The 15,134-nt window shown below is 40.5% G+C and overlaps 1 protein-coding gene across 25 annotated transcripts in view; it reads right to left on the bottom strand.

The window, feature by feature from the left end:
* ARID1B (AT-rich interaction domain 1B) overlaps positions 1-15,134 on the bottom strand; it is a 309,844-nt gene that overhangs the window by 53,021 nt on the left and 241,689 nt on the right. For all 25 annotated transcript variants that reach the window (XM_015858262.3, XM_015858267.3, XM_085541551.1 and 22 more), the window contains 2 exons: positions 12,759-12,938; positions 5,997-6,324 (listed from right to left, as the gene is read on the bottom strand). In XM_015858262.3, coding sequence (XP_015713748.2) covers positions 5,997-6,324; positions 12,759-12,938 — 508 coding nt within the window. The remainder of the gene's footprint in view (positions 1-5,996; positions 6,325-12,758; positions 12,939-15,134) is intronic.

The raw sequence follows: 15,134 nt of genomic DNA, 5'->3' as shown, positions 1-15,134 counted from the left end.
GTAGCCTGGTTTGAATAAGCAAAGAGACCTGAATGAGTACTTAACCTTCCTGCACTCCACTGCACTTCCCAGCAGAGAACAGCACCTCAGAGTTTAAGGGGAAGAGAGAAAACAATAGAAAATATATGCTCTCTCCAGGGATTAAAGACACGAAGTTTTACTGTAGCACTTCAAGCCTTCCTGCTACATAACTACAGCTTTTTAAAATCACAATTAGAATTTTAAACCCAAAGTATCAAGATCAAAAAGGCTAGACTGGAAAACGCTGCATAGGAGTTGACAGGATCTAGGATGTAAAATACCTGAAAGAGTTCGGTCTTTTATTTATATTATTATTCTTTTTAAAAAATTTATTCGCAATTTCTGCCTCGTTCTTTTTCCTTTTGACATTTTAATGCACCACGTCCATTACTATATTTCCTCACCAGTACCTCCTAGTCCATCAGAAGTGCTGCATTACCCTGCTACTGGAGAAAATAATATGGAAAAAGTGCTTTGCTGGCACCAGCAACATGGAGTATGAATTATACATACACAGCAGTAGAGAAACGCTGATGGAAGGTTAGTCTCTGTATGCGTGCAAATGTGAATACGCATACGCACACACACAGGCTAAAAAGAAAACATAAAATATGTGTTTTATCTCATTTATGCTAGTTTTAAACGTTTCCCTGTACAACAGAAATCCTCTAATATCATCGTAGCTGTTTCAGATCAGTTTAGGGACAGTTATAGGCAAACTTAACCCATATTCTTTTAACTTCACCATGATGAGGCTGTAGTAGCTATTTTCACTGACCTGAACATGTACTGGGAACTAGTCATTCTCTAGCAAATGTAGAAACTATGGGCTTGATTATCAGTTAACAAAGGACAAAACAGCCTATCTTTTTCACTGGAGAAAAAATATTCTTAACTCAATATACTTCATCTGTATATTTACCAGCAACTTAAATATATTAAGGTTTCATTTTATAAAAAGATGGATATAAAACCTATTCTCATACACAGCTGCACACACTCCTTATGAGAAAGCCCCAAATACCTCTTCCCTTACGATGCAAGCTCTCTACAGATTGTAGCTAGTATGATCCTAAAGCTTTTGTTCTTCCTGAATTTGGGAGAACAGCTCAAGTCAGAGCCAGTCCTGTGCCTCTGGAAGCCTCAGAGTAGCAGACTCTCCAGGCTTTTATATTTCTAAGGATTTGTCTGGGAAAGCAACAGGTGAACTAAAACTCTGAAAGCTATAAATTTTGCTTCCCTACAGCTACCCTGGAACTTCAGAGTTTTTATGTTTCAGAATCACAGAAAACACACACACGTATGTGTATTGCCTATGATTACTCACCCCTCTGTAACCCACTTTGCTCACATTATGCTGAAACAGCTGCTGAGCAGTTACGACAGAACCACATTTTAAAGTGCCTAAAAATATGTCAAAGCAATGTTACACCATACATTACTACAGAAACTGAACACCATCTCTCAGGTGGCACAGGAAGCAGCAAACAATAATGTAAGTATGTGCCTCAGATTTAGCAGCTTGGAGACCAGGATTTTAAATGGCCGGAGGTTGCAAATATCCAAGCTTAGTCCCAATCCCTCAGTTTAATAAACTATTCTGTCTAAATTGTATCCTCTAAAATCAATGAAATTGAATTCTAAATTTGATCTTAAAAAAAAAATTAAAAAATTGCTTTAATTTACAAAATTGGAATATGCAATCCCAAGAAGCATATTAAGGCAGAGCACACTGAGTTCACAGATACTTCATTCAAAGACAGGATTGCTCCTCTTGTAGGCACATCAAAACTTCATTTAGTTCAGGCACTGGTAACTGATAGCTGCACCAGCAAAAGGTTCATTTACCCATCTAGTTGAATGTGTAAGCTAGTACAGAACTCCCTAAAGCTGCACTGCTGTTTCACAATTATGTTTCTGTATTTCCATATGCAACTGTCACATCGTCAACCGCTAAGAAAACATGCTCTGAATGACACTCCTTGCTGGCGACAGATAGTGAAAATGATGATGACAAGCGTATAGCTCCAAAAATTTCTACTGACTTCAAGTGTTAACCTAATCATTCTCTGAAGTCTGCACTGTTGTAGTAAAACAAAAGCTCACAGACAGTGAACACAAAGTCCCCAAAAGTTTAAAGATGGGTATCCACAAAGTGAGGAACTCAAAACTGGCTCAAATTTAGTTAAGATATAGGATAATTTCGCTGCCTTTCACATCCCCATTAGCAGGGAAAATGCTATCTTGTTTGCTTAAAATTGCTTATTTTTACCGAAGACTCGCTGTGTTGCAGATCTGTACACACAAAAATATCTATTGCTATAAATACATCTATTGTTGCAAGAACATTTTTTGATGGTATTTTGATTTTTTTTGATATTTATTTTGATACCATCTAGTCTTCAAAGATCTCTACTGAGCCATAACCTCCAGCAGCAGAACCAGCCCTGGTGTTCTGGGCAGTGCTCACATAAGCTAACAAAAGTCTCTCCTTGGAGTTCAGTGGATATATTATGCTTTCAGCATACAGTCCTTATCAGTCAACGTGTGTTGTGACTAAGACAGATACAATATGGAAAACACTACCTTACAGTTCGTCTGTCTTCTTGAAAAATAAGAATTTAAACACAGTGTATTATTTATTTTGCATTTCCTGATGTAAACTGTTAGCTAGACTGAGCCTAAGTATCTTTGGCACCGTGATGCCACAGATAGTAATGGTTCAACAAAGAGATTTCTGAAAGAAAGACTTCTTTTAGCCTGATAAGTGAAATCTCATTTGGAAATGCTAGCCTGTGTATACTAGTACATTGTAAGATTTTAGGCTACACGAAAGGTATTCTGTAGCTGCAGGAAGCAATCCAAGCTTAACATACAACTGATCTTCTGATGAGGTCAAAGGGTAACTCAAATGGTGTAAACCTACTATCTTCCACAGCCACTGCTTCTATTTTCATGTTTTTATCTTCCCTAATTAAATTGGTGGCAGCCTGCAGAGAATGATACCTTAGGTACAACCAGTTGACGCACATCTTGACCATTTAGCCCTGGTTAAATAACAGTGATTTTCAGCTCCAGTGAAAGTGATTTCATTCTGATGCATGCCATTTAAATCCATTCTACCCAGCCACTTAATGTGGCTTGGCAATGCAGAGGTAAACCAGCTTTCTGTGTCTACATGAGAATCCTGTGTTGGTATAGGATAGATTTGTGGATTAGCAGCTGAAGATAAACTACTTTCCCTTATTGATACTTGGCTACTGATTCAACAGCTTGACCCTGAAAGGGATCACAACCAACTTGTACAGAAATACTGCAGTGTAACCATCACTCAGACACAATCATTTAATCTTCCCCTCAAGTGTACATAGATGGGTATGTTTTATGGTAGTAACATCTCATCAGTTTGTGAACTTCACAGCTGAATCTTATCAACACAAGACATGTTTTTTGGCATATAAAACTAGACATCTTTCCAATACAAGCAAATAGTATGGTGCAAGTTTTCCCCATTTCACTGATTTTTGCTTTCTAAAGCAAAGAACCAGTAGATTTCTGTTCTAATTTTTTGTTTTGCTTTTCAGTTTTTTACGTGCACATATTTGAACAATGTTATTAATGAAAAAAAAAGTCACACAAATAAAAGCAGCTATAAAATACTGGCGATTAAAACTTGTCGATAACCATGAAGGCAGCAGTAGGTTGGATATCAGACATTTCCTAGGAAACCAGCAACTGAAGCAACATGAAGATGGTGAAGTCCATGCGTAGCATGTCCAGTTTACATGACCACCTGTCTGTACTGGTCAGGCAGTTGCCTCGAGGGAATCTGAGCATAGTTATCATTGGGATGCTGTGAAGAAAACATGGGGCATCTGCCAGCTCCAGACTGGCTGGAGTAAGCAAACAACATATTGTATAGTGGCCTAAAGCAGAACAAAAAACATCCTCTTCGGATTTACTCAGTATCAGAAATATGGATTGCTGTCAAGTACATTCCTTCCAGAGACAATGGAAGAAGGACTTCCAGGAGCAGCTGACGCCTTTATTGCTTTCTCCCCTACATTTGACTAGAAATCAAGGAGAAAACATTGTATCTACAAGCTTGTGGCATCGGAGGGACTTCACTCAATTTGCAGTTTACAAATAACCCTTTTGCCAGTATTTGCAATAGATATTTGATGACTGCAGTCCACTAACAAGTGCTGGATCACTGGAATGGGCATTATGTGATGACACGGCTCATCATGGTGCATTTTTGCCCAGACAACGCTAGAATCCAAAAACATCTTTACAAAACTGATGTGGGATGAAGATATGAGATAGGTGCAGTGATCTGTTAATTTAGTTTTTGATCAAACACCACACGCTACGCTCCGTGTAAGCTGAATCACAACTGAACACCTTACACTTAGAACAAACCAAGTCTTGTAAAGACGTGTCCTTTTCCTTTCATCATGTGATTATAGAGAACGCTTCCCTGCAGCTGAAGTGATGGCCCATTTATTCCTTCCTGCCTGACCTATCAGTTTGCAGCCTAACAGGCCGTCCAGAAGCAGAGTTCTGTAAACTCGACTAGGCAGATTCACTGAAAGAGCCAACATGAGCCAAAGATACCTTTTGCTTCACAGGTATCTACAGGCGCAGTGTCTCTTTTAAGGGAGCGTGATGCTTACTGAAGAAGAATACGAGGTATGCTCAATTTACTGTTAGCACTTTAGAAGTTTGCTATTGCTTATCAGTGGAAGCCACCTGCCTTCCAAACTTACAAAACAAGAAAGCAACAGATAGGGGCACACATTAGCTTCCTATTCTTGTTTCTACATTGTGTCCTAGAATCACATAAACTCCTGTTTTCCTGTGTCCAAAAACAGCAGCCTTGATTGATAAATCACAGAAACATAAAACGGTTTGAGTTGGAAGGGACCTTTAAGATCATCTAGTTACAATCCTCTGCTATAGGCAGGGACACCTCCCTCTAGACCAGGTTGCTTAGAGCCCCGTCCCATCTGACCTTGAATGCTTACAGGGAGGGGGCATTCATGACCTCTCTGGACAACCAGTTCCAGTGTCTCACCACCCTCAGAGTAAAGAATTTCTAATATCTAGTCTAAATCCATCTTTTCCATTTTAATGCCACTTCTCCTCATGCTGTTGCTACCTCCAAAACTATTAAAAAAACCTTATAAAAAGTCTCTCCCCACCTTTCATGTAGGCCCTCTATACCAGAACAATGGAACCAGCTTTGTGTAATTCTCAAATGTAATGGAACTTCTCTTAATGGGGGGGAAAAAAAAAAAAAAGATAAAAAATACACCAAGAATTATTTCATTCCAGTGAAATGCGGAAATTACTTCATCTGAAAAATTTCCCAGAAAATATGATTTCACAAGTATTCAGTCATCTTAAGAATAGCCATGGACAGAAAAATGCCTTTGCCAAAATCCATGCACAAGCAGCAACATGCAGTTAATGCTGTGTGAAAGGGAGACCAGAAGCCAGATGGTGGCTCCAATCTCCAGAAGACTAAAAGTATGGGCTCTCTTTTATGGAAGCATAAATGGCAGTGACCAACTCCAGGTAACTACAGAGGAAATGCTGACCTCTCCCCACCAGAGATCAAATACAAAAACACAGCTCATCAATTTCAGGTTGTTACAGGACTTGTTTTCAACTCCTTATGTCACCATAACCTTGTGGGTTTTCTGTAAGCCCACTGTGCCAAGAACCAACATGGAAGTCGTTGTCATTTTAACTGTCACAGCTGTTTTTTGAGAGGTTAATTCAACTGCACAATAGCATGCTTTCCCCTTGCATTTAAAGAAAAGTGTTCTTCCCATACACCTACTCCTCCCAGAGTTGGGCACAGACAGGACATTTATAAATGCATATGCATGCACCTCTACAGCAGTTACTTCAGAAATGGCGAGAAAAACATTGCCATTCATTTCAGCTCCTTTCACCTGGTTGCATACCTGCTTTGAGCGGAGTTTGCAGCAGCCTGCATCACTGCAGCAGCTGCCTCCTGTGCCTTACGGTTCACAGTTGGCATGGGTGGGCCCATCCCAGGGCCTCCCTGCTGAGACATGCCAGGAGAGTTGGGGGTCATGCTGCTCATGTTTCCAGGAAATGGTCTGCTCTGCATCCCAGCTGATGGCATCCGTCCGAGGGGCATGGTACCGCAGGGCTGGCTTGGGCCCTGTCCATGCATCTGGCTGTTGGCATTTATACCCATGCCGGGTCCAGGGCCACTGTAGCTTGTGTTGGGAACGCCACTGTATGTTGGTGGTCTGGAGTAGTTTCCTAAACAAAATGATAAAAAATACAGAGAATAGCATTAAACTTTTGAGCAACTATTTCTATTAAGGAAGATAGTAGATGTAAAAGTTACACATGTGAATTGAAGTGAACCACACAGGACAGCTTCTTCACTGTGAGGACAGGCACGCAACGGAACAAGCAACCCAAAGAGGTTGTTCAGACTTCCTCCTTGATGGCTTTCAAGAGCAGGATAAAGCACGGAGTAACCTGCTCTGATCTTATGTCTGACCCTAATTTGAATACAAGGTTGGCCTAGAAAATCTCCTGAGCGCCCTTCCAGCCTGAATTATCCCATGACCCCGGCTTTCATGTACCCTCAAGCATTTTCTGCTTAATAAACGTCATGGGATAACAGCAACTACAGAACACCACAGCCTCCAGAGGTTTAACAACACAGCACAAAGTAAAAAATGCTTTGTGCAGCAGAGATGTGTGGCTTGTAAGAACCCATTACAAAAGCTCAAGAGAGAACTGTATTTTTGTAATTTCGTGTTCTCATTCTTCATCTTCCTGCAATTTCTGCAATGGGTTATTCTCATTGGATCCTTGCACCTAGTCATTCTGTCCGTTTCTGCCAGAGATACTTCAGATTGACCACTTGCCAAACCCCTAGAAACATTCCCTCTTTCTCCCTACCCTGTTAAGTGCAAAGCCTGGCTCTGCCACCAGGAGGTGGGTTAGCTCGCTGCGCACCTCTTCTGGGAAAGGCAGTGTTATAAAAGTAATCATCAATATCTCAAAGCTGATCATATAAACAGGTACTCCACTATGGAGGATGACATGAAAACCTGCTTGAGCCCAATCTCTATTGTTACAGAAACAAACTTCACCACTCGCAGCAGCAGCTTAAATAATGTGAATACTGACTTTCCTAAGTATTGAAAGCTAAGAAAAAGCAGTGTTTGGCATTCTGCTTTAGAAACAAACTCGAACAGCATGAGAAAGGGAAAAAAAAAAAAAAAAAAAAGCATAGATATGACTGAAAAGTATTTTAAGAAATGGATTGTATTACACTGCTTCAGTCATCAGTTCTGACTTGTCTTTATTTCCATCTCATCCAGCTTAGTGGAAACACGACCCATTCCCCCCTGCGGGATGCTGCTGAGCAGTTTCCTGAGTGCTCCCAGCTATTCCCACGCTCATGTGAAGGCAGCAGGCAACAGACTTCCTGAGCGTGGAAATCAGCCTCATCTCTCCTCAGGCCGGAGCTACCAGGCAGAGGAGTTGCTGGCATGCAACTCCTGTTTATATTTAAAGTAAATATATGCATTTGGCATTTGAACACACGCATAATTAATTCATACGCTCCTGCTGCTGTGCTTTGGCGAATTCTCCCCTCCTCCCCACCCAGCAACTGACTCACTCTGGTACAAGTTCTTTTCAGCAAAAACATGTGTGACCTATGCTTTCCAAGGAAATGGAACAATACTTCACTTCTGTTTTAGAAACCCAAATTGTGCATGCGGCTTTTTCACAGAAGGATCCCTGATACGTGGTTTAACAGGGATGAAAGGCTTCAGACTCAGCTGTTTGCTGCCTTCAGACCGCCCTGTCATTTCTCCTCCCCCTCCTCCAGGCTCGGAGGCTGCTGCCTACTGACCATTTTCCATTCAGAGAGCCACAGCTCGCAGCCACAGTTTCATCTGCTGAGACCTATTCCAGCCACACCTCCAACCCAGCAGCTGTGCCCAGTAACTGAAGGGCTCACTGGTTTCATGTTCCTCTGCTCAGCGTTAAAACTGCAACACAGAACTCAGACGTTGCTTGTTTTCCAGTTCTCTCTGCAGAAAAAGGGCAATGCAGCAAGATGGAGTGCATGTAGGCTCAAGGACTGCACCCAGCCAGATAGCACACTTATGGACGTGCTATTAGAAACACTGCTTCCAAAGTGAAGCGAATTCACTCCCTGCACTAGCAGACCTGATATCCATAATCACTGGGAGCTACTGTCAGTCCCATTTACATAAAGCCAATTTGTTTTGTCAGTTCGGCTCTACAAAGTATGGTTCAGCAGCACACTTGGAGAAGCAAGCACCAATGCTAAATACTATTACTGTTTTGATGCTATTTTGAATTGGGACAAAAAAAATCTCTTCTTTCATGTTTTGGCTTCTCCAGCATAAGCACAACACAGGAAAAAAAAAAAAAAAAACAAAAAAAAAACCAACAGTGGAATCTTCTCCACAAAAATATGTGGCTGAGTTAAAATAGCTCCTAATCATTCATCTCCAGGGATACACGTCCAAGAGAACAGGGAAGTGCTATTTTCTCAGTGTGGAAAACAAGTTCCAATGTTTTTTCATGTATCCATGTACTTTTTTCCTAAGCGTTTCCTCAATCCCTCAAGTACTCGCTATTCGTATACCTTTCCCTGATCACAAAAAAAGGCAAAATAAAAGCCAAGCGAAATACAAGAGGAATTGCCAGGAATGAGGAGTGCAATCTTATTTCCGTGTTTCTCTAATAGATTAGTAATTTGTTGGCACTGGCTTTGACAGAAAACAGATGGATGCAGCATTAAACACAATGAATGCAGCAGATGCTAGGCCAGCCCACATCAGCTGGACGTGTCAGGCAGCCAAGTCCAAGAGCCCACACTTTTCAAGTGGGTACAGGCCTGGCAGCAGCGGCTGCACAATACCACTGAACAACTCCTCCCCTCCGTATCCAAGGGATTTTTGATTCCAGCTCCCCCCAGGCAGAGCAGAACTGTACCCACAGACATGGTGTCTCAAATCCATTAGAAAAAAAAACAACAATGGTAACTGGAATCAGGGGAAAAAAAAAACCAAAACCCAACAAGTGTTGCAAGGATGTAATATAAAAAACCTACTAACAACCTGCCAAAGACAGATGTTCATGCTTACTGCTGAACTTCAGTCCATTTTGTCCACGTTTGCTGAACAAAGTGCTCTGATGCCTTGCCATTTCTAAGCAAGCCAAAAAGAAGGAAATGTGAGAACTGCTTGCTAGTTTTATTCTCTGCTTTAGGGACACAGGTCAGATTTGTGGTATTAAAAATATTATCTTAAAGACATTTTAAAATTGTTTACATGTTCACTTAACCATTAAGTCATCCATTAAGTCATCCCCTTCCCCCTTCCCCCCCTTGCAGATACAGATGATTTAAATACATTGTACTGAATTCCTCTGAAACTCTCATTTAGTAGGCATGGTTAGTATTTAATTCTTCACTTCTTCACCCCACATACTGTAGCACAGGTGGGACTGGACTCTTGAGGCCCAGACTCTCAGCACACTTAGGGGATCTCATCCTTAAGGTGCTACCATTTAAAACCTAGACTCCTGAAATCAGGGGAGCAAGACACCAGAGTGCTTCTGCGAAACAAGTTTAATTCCAACGTTAAGGGTTATAAAGCACAAACACTTATCTTTTCTACAAACATGACGGGGTTTAACTTTCTGTGAAGTGTTGGGGTTGGGGTTCAAATGTATTCAGTAGTAGTTCAACTTTCTGTTATACTCAAACAGAAGTGTTACTGCTGAATTCAGTAGGAAAAGTTAGGGATTTAGGATGTGTTTCTGACACCTTTTGGTGATTTGCAGCGAGTTTTTCTCTGCCCCAGTCTTAAAAGACCCAACTGAATGCAGCTGACTGTTCTCCAGAGAGAGCGCTTAAGGGCCATTCTGCACTTCCATGCTTGGGTCACAGACCAGAGTTGCTTTGTTAGCTCACCAGTTAGATGTTTCCCAAATACAAAACAGAAAGACTGCTTCAAAAACAGCTCCTAAGCTCACTCTCTTTCTCTTTATTCTTGAGGACAGGAAAATGCCAGGGGTTAACAAAAAACTAAAATTACTGTTCTGTGCTGTATGCTCCTGGTTTATATCACAGACATACAGAAATGTGCAGCCAACATCATTTTATATTTTTCTGGGAAATGCTTTCGCAGCATTGCCCCAGGTCCCCAGTACGGAATTGTTTCCTGGACAAATACGTTTTACTCTTACAGATCTGTAAGTGTCACGTAAACATATGAAAAACAAATCAACTATATGCATTCGATGGATCATTCTGCTCCTGCAAACTCTGGGCTAATTCCTCCAGCCCAAAAATACCAGTGTAATCTTTACCACAGTGAGTAGTTCCATTGCAAAGAAAGACACTACTGGCCTTGAGCAAAGGCTTACAGCATTGAGCATGCAGTGAAACATAATATTTAGGCTATGTTTAAACTCCACATGTAAGCTTAATGTCACAGAATAATTCAACAAATACAAAAATGCAAGCGGTCCTGTCCACTGTAGCCACTGCTTAACAATATTCTAGAGGAAGGCTTATGTGAACAAAGTGAGAAAAGCAAATGAATCCTTGACAATTACTGTAGTTTAATAATGTAAGAACTAGTTTGCATCCCAGGTGATTTTTAATATATTTGTTATTTCGGCAATAAAAGGCAAATGGAGTAACATTATTATATATTCATCATTGCTGGCATGTAATTGTGCTTTGTAAGACGGTATGTTAAGAGATGCAATTACAGATTACTTTCATAAAAAATGAAAAACGCCATTAAAATCTTAAATCCAAGTAAATACATGACTTTGAAATATCACCGTATTCATCCCAGTATGTTATTAATGGTCACATTAGCCCAGTGAAAAAGCAGTATCCTTCTGCTCTATTTGTTACCTGTGGAGCTTAAATACTGCAGGGCGCTAATTTTATCATGACCAGTGCATGGGATCACCAGTACTCTCTGAGAGCTGGCAGAAGAACATGTTTTTCATCCATCACACTATTCAGCAGACCCCTCTGAAATGGCCTGTTAATGACAATGATGCTCATTTTCTTCCTGCCCCTTAAGTTCACTTTTTAATAGCTGTTTCTTCCTGACCGCGACCCATAAAATCATTACATAGGCACTTTCATCTACAGTGAGAGGGAAAGAACTGCTGAACTCAAACAAAAAATAAAGTAGTATTCGGCATGTTACTTAAATGCATTGATTTAGTACAAAAACTTCCCCACTCAATCAGTGTGGATGGCTAATGTTTTACTGCACTTGACACCCACTATTCCCATGGTTTGGAATCTCAGCAGCAGCAGTACAGCTGGAAGTCAGGATAGCACATCATAAATCCACTGGATTTTTACCAGTTAAGCTAGTTGCTCTCTGTGCAGATAAAAATAAGTACTTGGACAGCATTTTATGGCCACAAAATGCTTTTCAAATAAAAGGAAAGCGCCAGTCAACTGGAGTTAGGTAATTAATCTTCACACATGGCTATAAGGCATTACTAGCTCCTTACAGTTAAGGAAAGCAAAGCGGAGAAACGAATCTACTTGCCTAGGCTGAAAGATGGAGTAAAAGGCAGAGCCAAAATTACAAAGCAGGAGATCTTGGCTTGTAGCCCTGTGCTCAGACAACTAAAACAAATGTGACCCAGAGATGAAAAAGAAAGGAACACTGCATAGGGCAGCAAGACTCCCTTCAAACAAACAACAGAACTAGTTCTCAGAAACCCTGGAGACTAAAATAACCATCCTTGCTAGCGTGTGCAAGCCAATGAGCCCTTACAGAATTTCCCACAGCTGGCTCCAATCCTTTTTGAGGATTTTAAGTAAGAAAGCATTAGTAGGAAGTGCTGAAATAGAAGAGCTTATTGATGTATGTTTAAAGAAATACTGTCCTTCATATACTCTGACTTTAAGTTCATTAAACCCCTAAACACATGCATGCTTTATAAAGGTTATCCATTAAAGACAAAACAACAGACAAGTTCAAGGTTGTATGCATTGAATGTCCAGGGGCAGAAACTGTTACTCCTATTTTTGTTTTAGTTCTCCAACAGTTCTGTCAAATGGCATAATAAAAGGAACCGTCTTTCTCAGTCAGAAAGGTTGGTTAAAATTCACAAACCGTATGCATGAGTGCTCAGTATTATATTCCCACAGTAGCCACTGTATCATTATGCTTGTTAGGAGACTTTAACCCTTGCAGTCACTCTGCAATCTCACACTGGCTTTGGGATTCCATCTAAGAATGTAAGTCCAATTTTGAGATCAGAGTTGTGACCCTTCTTCCATGCTTGGCCAAACTCAGCGTCACTGCAGATAACACATCCTTGGCCTCCTGAACAATGATTCTGGCCATCCAACAGATTTTTACTTTCCTTGCCCAATATATGATCACTATTTTTACACGAAAGTGCCAATAATAAAAGCAACCTCTTCCACAAGGTGTAGCTCCACCTCTGAACTAGTTTCATCTGTAATTTTTTTAGAGGAGGACATGTGGGTGTTTGTGTGTGGGTTATCTATGTCTTTTTTATTTCAAGAAGTCACATACCTGTCTATTTGCTTATTTACATATGCAATACATATACATTTTTAAATTTACATATATATAGATGGCTGTGTATATATATAGATGTATTAACAAGAATTTTACCTTGTGGTCCATACTGGCTCATCTGAGGCCCATAAGTACCACTTGAATTACTCTGCTGAAAGCTACCAATTCCAGGATGCACTTGGCCACCAGGTGAGGGGTGTGGTGACATGGAAGGTCCAGTTTGTTGAGGTCCATACTGTGACATTTGGGGGTTCCTCTGTATGCCTGCCATAAAACCTGAAGGGAAAAAAAGCATCAAAGGAAAATTTATATACAGATTACTGTTCTTTATTTAAGAAATCTCTGACATTCAACATAAAAACCAACCAACCCCCAAAAAAACACAAACAAACAAAAAACACCAAAACTTCCTTATCTTTTTGCATACTAAAGATACCTGGAAAACTGGTATTGTTCACATAAGAGAAGTAAAGGCACCTTAAAGTCAGCAAAGCTGTCTCAAAATCCACCACCTGCATAGAAGGTTCACAGGCTTTCACTTGGAAAAGAAAGATGGGGAGTCATGCTTAGTTAAAATGGCCGCTGATTTTAAAACTAAAATGATCCTTAGAAAAAAAAACATTAATGGCAATCATCTGGACTAACTAAAAAATAGCCATGAATTTGCCTGATGATGGACTGTAGAAGTATTACGACTTCCAAAATTATATGTTGCTACTAAAACGTACACATTTGGCATATAAAAGCCCACTGTAAATACTCCTATAGTCTGCACACTCTCAGGAGCTTGAATTTCCCTTTATGCTTAGACTAGCCAAACAAGCCAGAGACAAAAAAAGGTCACTTTGGTTCTCATCTGTGCTCTGGGTCCTTCTATCACTCTGTCACCAGTACGTCTGTGCTGACTTCTCTCTTTTTCCCCTTTCATACATGTATTAATTAATCTCAATTTAACTTAAGGTTCAAAAGCTGCAGAAAGAGATCTAGTAAAATGCTATAAAATTTGGAGGCTTCATATAAAGAAATAGAACCAAGCCTATTAAATGGGAGGTAGAAGAAAGGTTTTATGTTTTTTTTTTTTGTTGTTGTTAAGTTTTTTTCTTTTTTAAGCTTTCATTAAATGAGAATAATGCTGCAAAATCCTGCCCACTAACCACATACAGAGGGATGCTGGTTTTGTAATACTTTGCTCTGAGATGTTTTAGTACTGCTTTCAGTGCTGAAGAGGATGTACTAGAAAGACAGCAAATTATTTTCTGATTTGAGGAAGACTGTTTTCTGTTCTCTACACACATTAAATTTCATCTATTACTGTGGAGCAAAATCTGGCTATACTGAGGGACAATACTGAGGCTGCAGGTGGCACCACAACAGCCTCCTGACAGTGGGTGCAGCAGCCAGCAGCTCACCCTTGCCTGGGGATGCATGAGATACGACGCACTGCTGCCAGGCAGGAAAATGTGCAGGAGCAAATCTGCCTTTTGGCAGCCTCCTGGCTTGTCCAGGCATGCAGCTTTGTGACTGTGGAGGGCTGAAATGCATTTTTACCAATTTCTCCACATTGCCTCTTCCCTGTATGTAAACCAGCAGCAAAGCGCTTTATGAATGGGAATAGACAGTTGTACAAATGAAAAGCAGTGAGTGCATGACTAGGAATCAGGCTTTGACTCCAAAGAAATATAAAAAGCTTTTGAGCCCTCAATAAATCTTTGATCCGTAATGTATTTCTCTATCCGCCAAAACCCCATCGAAGAGACAATAAGCTCAATGCAGTAGGTTGTAAAGAAAAAAACAAGCACTAAGATGGTCTCACACTCCCTGGTTCCCAGTTCTTTCAAACTATAAACAGTTCAGCCCATAACATCCTAAAACTCTAACTGTAAGTTTTAGCAGAATATGCACAGAGTTATCCTGACCCTTGTGGGGGCTTTAAGGCAGCTGACTTGATCAGACTAGAACTATTAAGTCCTTGCTTGACACCTGCTCTGGAGGAAGCCCGACCGCATGCACTGGGATGCAGCAAGCTGAGTAACTGAATGAGGAATGGTAGCTCAAGATCTAGCAGATATTGGCTGGGAAACCCAACCTGGTGCAAGAAAAGCTCATAAGAAATTCTCCATTTAGCTAGATTTTGAGACAGACCCCTCTATTTTTAAACTAGTTCCACTCTCACACAAATCTTATTACAAAGTCTCTGTCTGCTTCTGACAGTACTGTAACTAATTTAAAAACCTAATACAATCGTACGTCTGTGTGAAATAAATGCTTGCATTCCAGACACACACATACACCCATATATATCACACTCGTGGGATCCATTTAAATGAAACATTTTGTACCGGTCACACTAAGTTTTTTATTGCAAAGATGGCAAACTCAGACCTGCATCTAGTGAGAACTGAGGGTCTTCCGTTCATCATGGGCCTTTTAATCTCTAGACAACTCTGCAAACATTGTTCTAGACACAAAGAG

This window comes from Coturnix japonica, chromosome 3, assembly GCF_054131305.1.
Source record: "Coturnix japonica strain WE chromosome 3, WE-NBRP24, whole genome shotgun sequence".
Classification (NCBI taxonomy): Eukaryota; Metazoa; Chordata; class Aves; order Galliformes; family Phasianidae; genus Coturnix; species Coturnix japonica.
The sequence above is the reverse complement of the archived record's forward strand: the minus strand, read 5'-3'. Positions and strand labels throughout refer to the sequence as shown.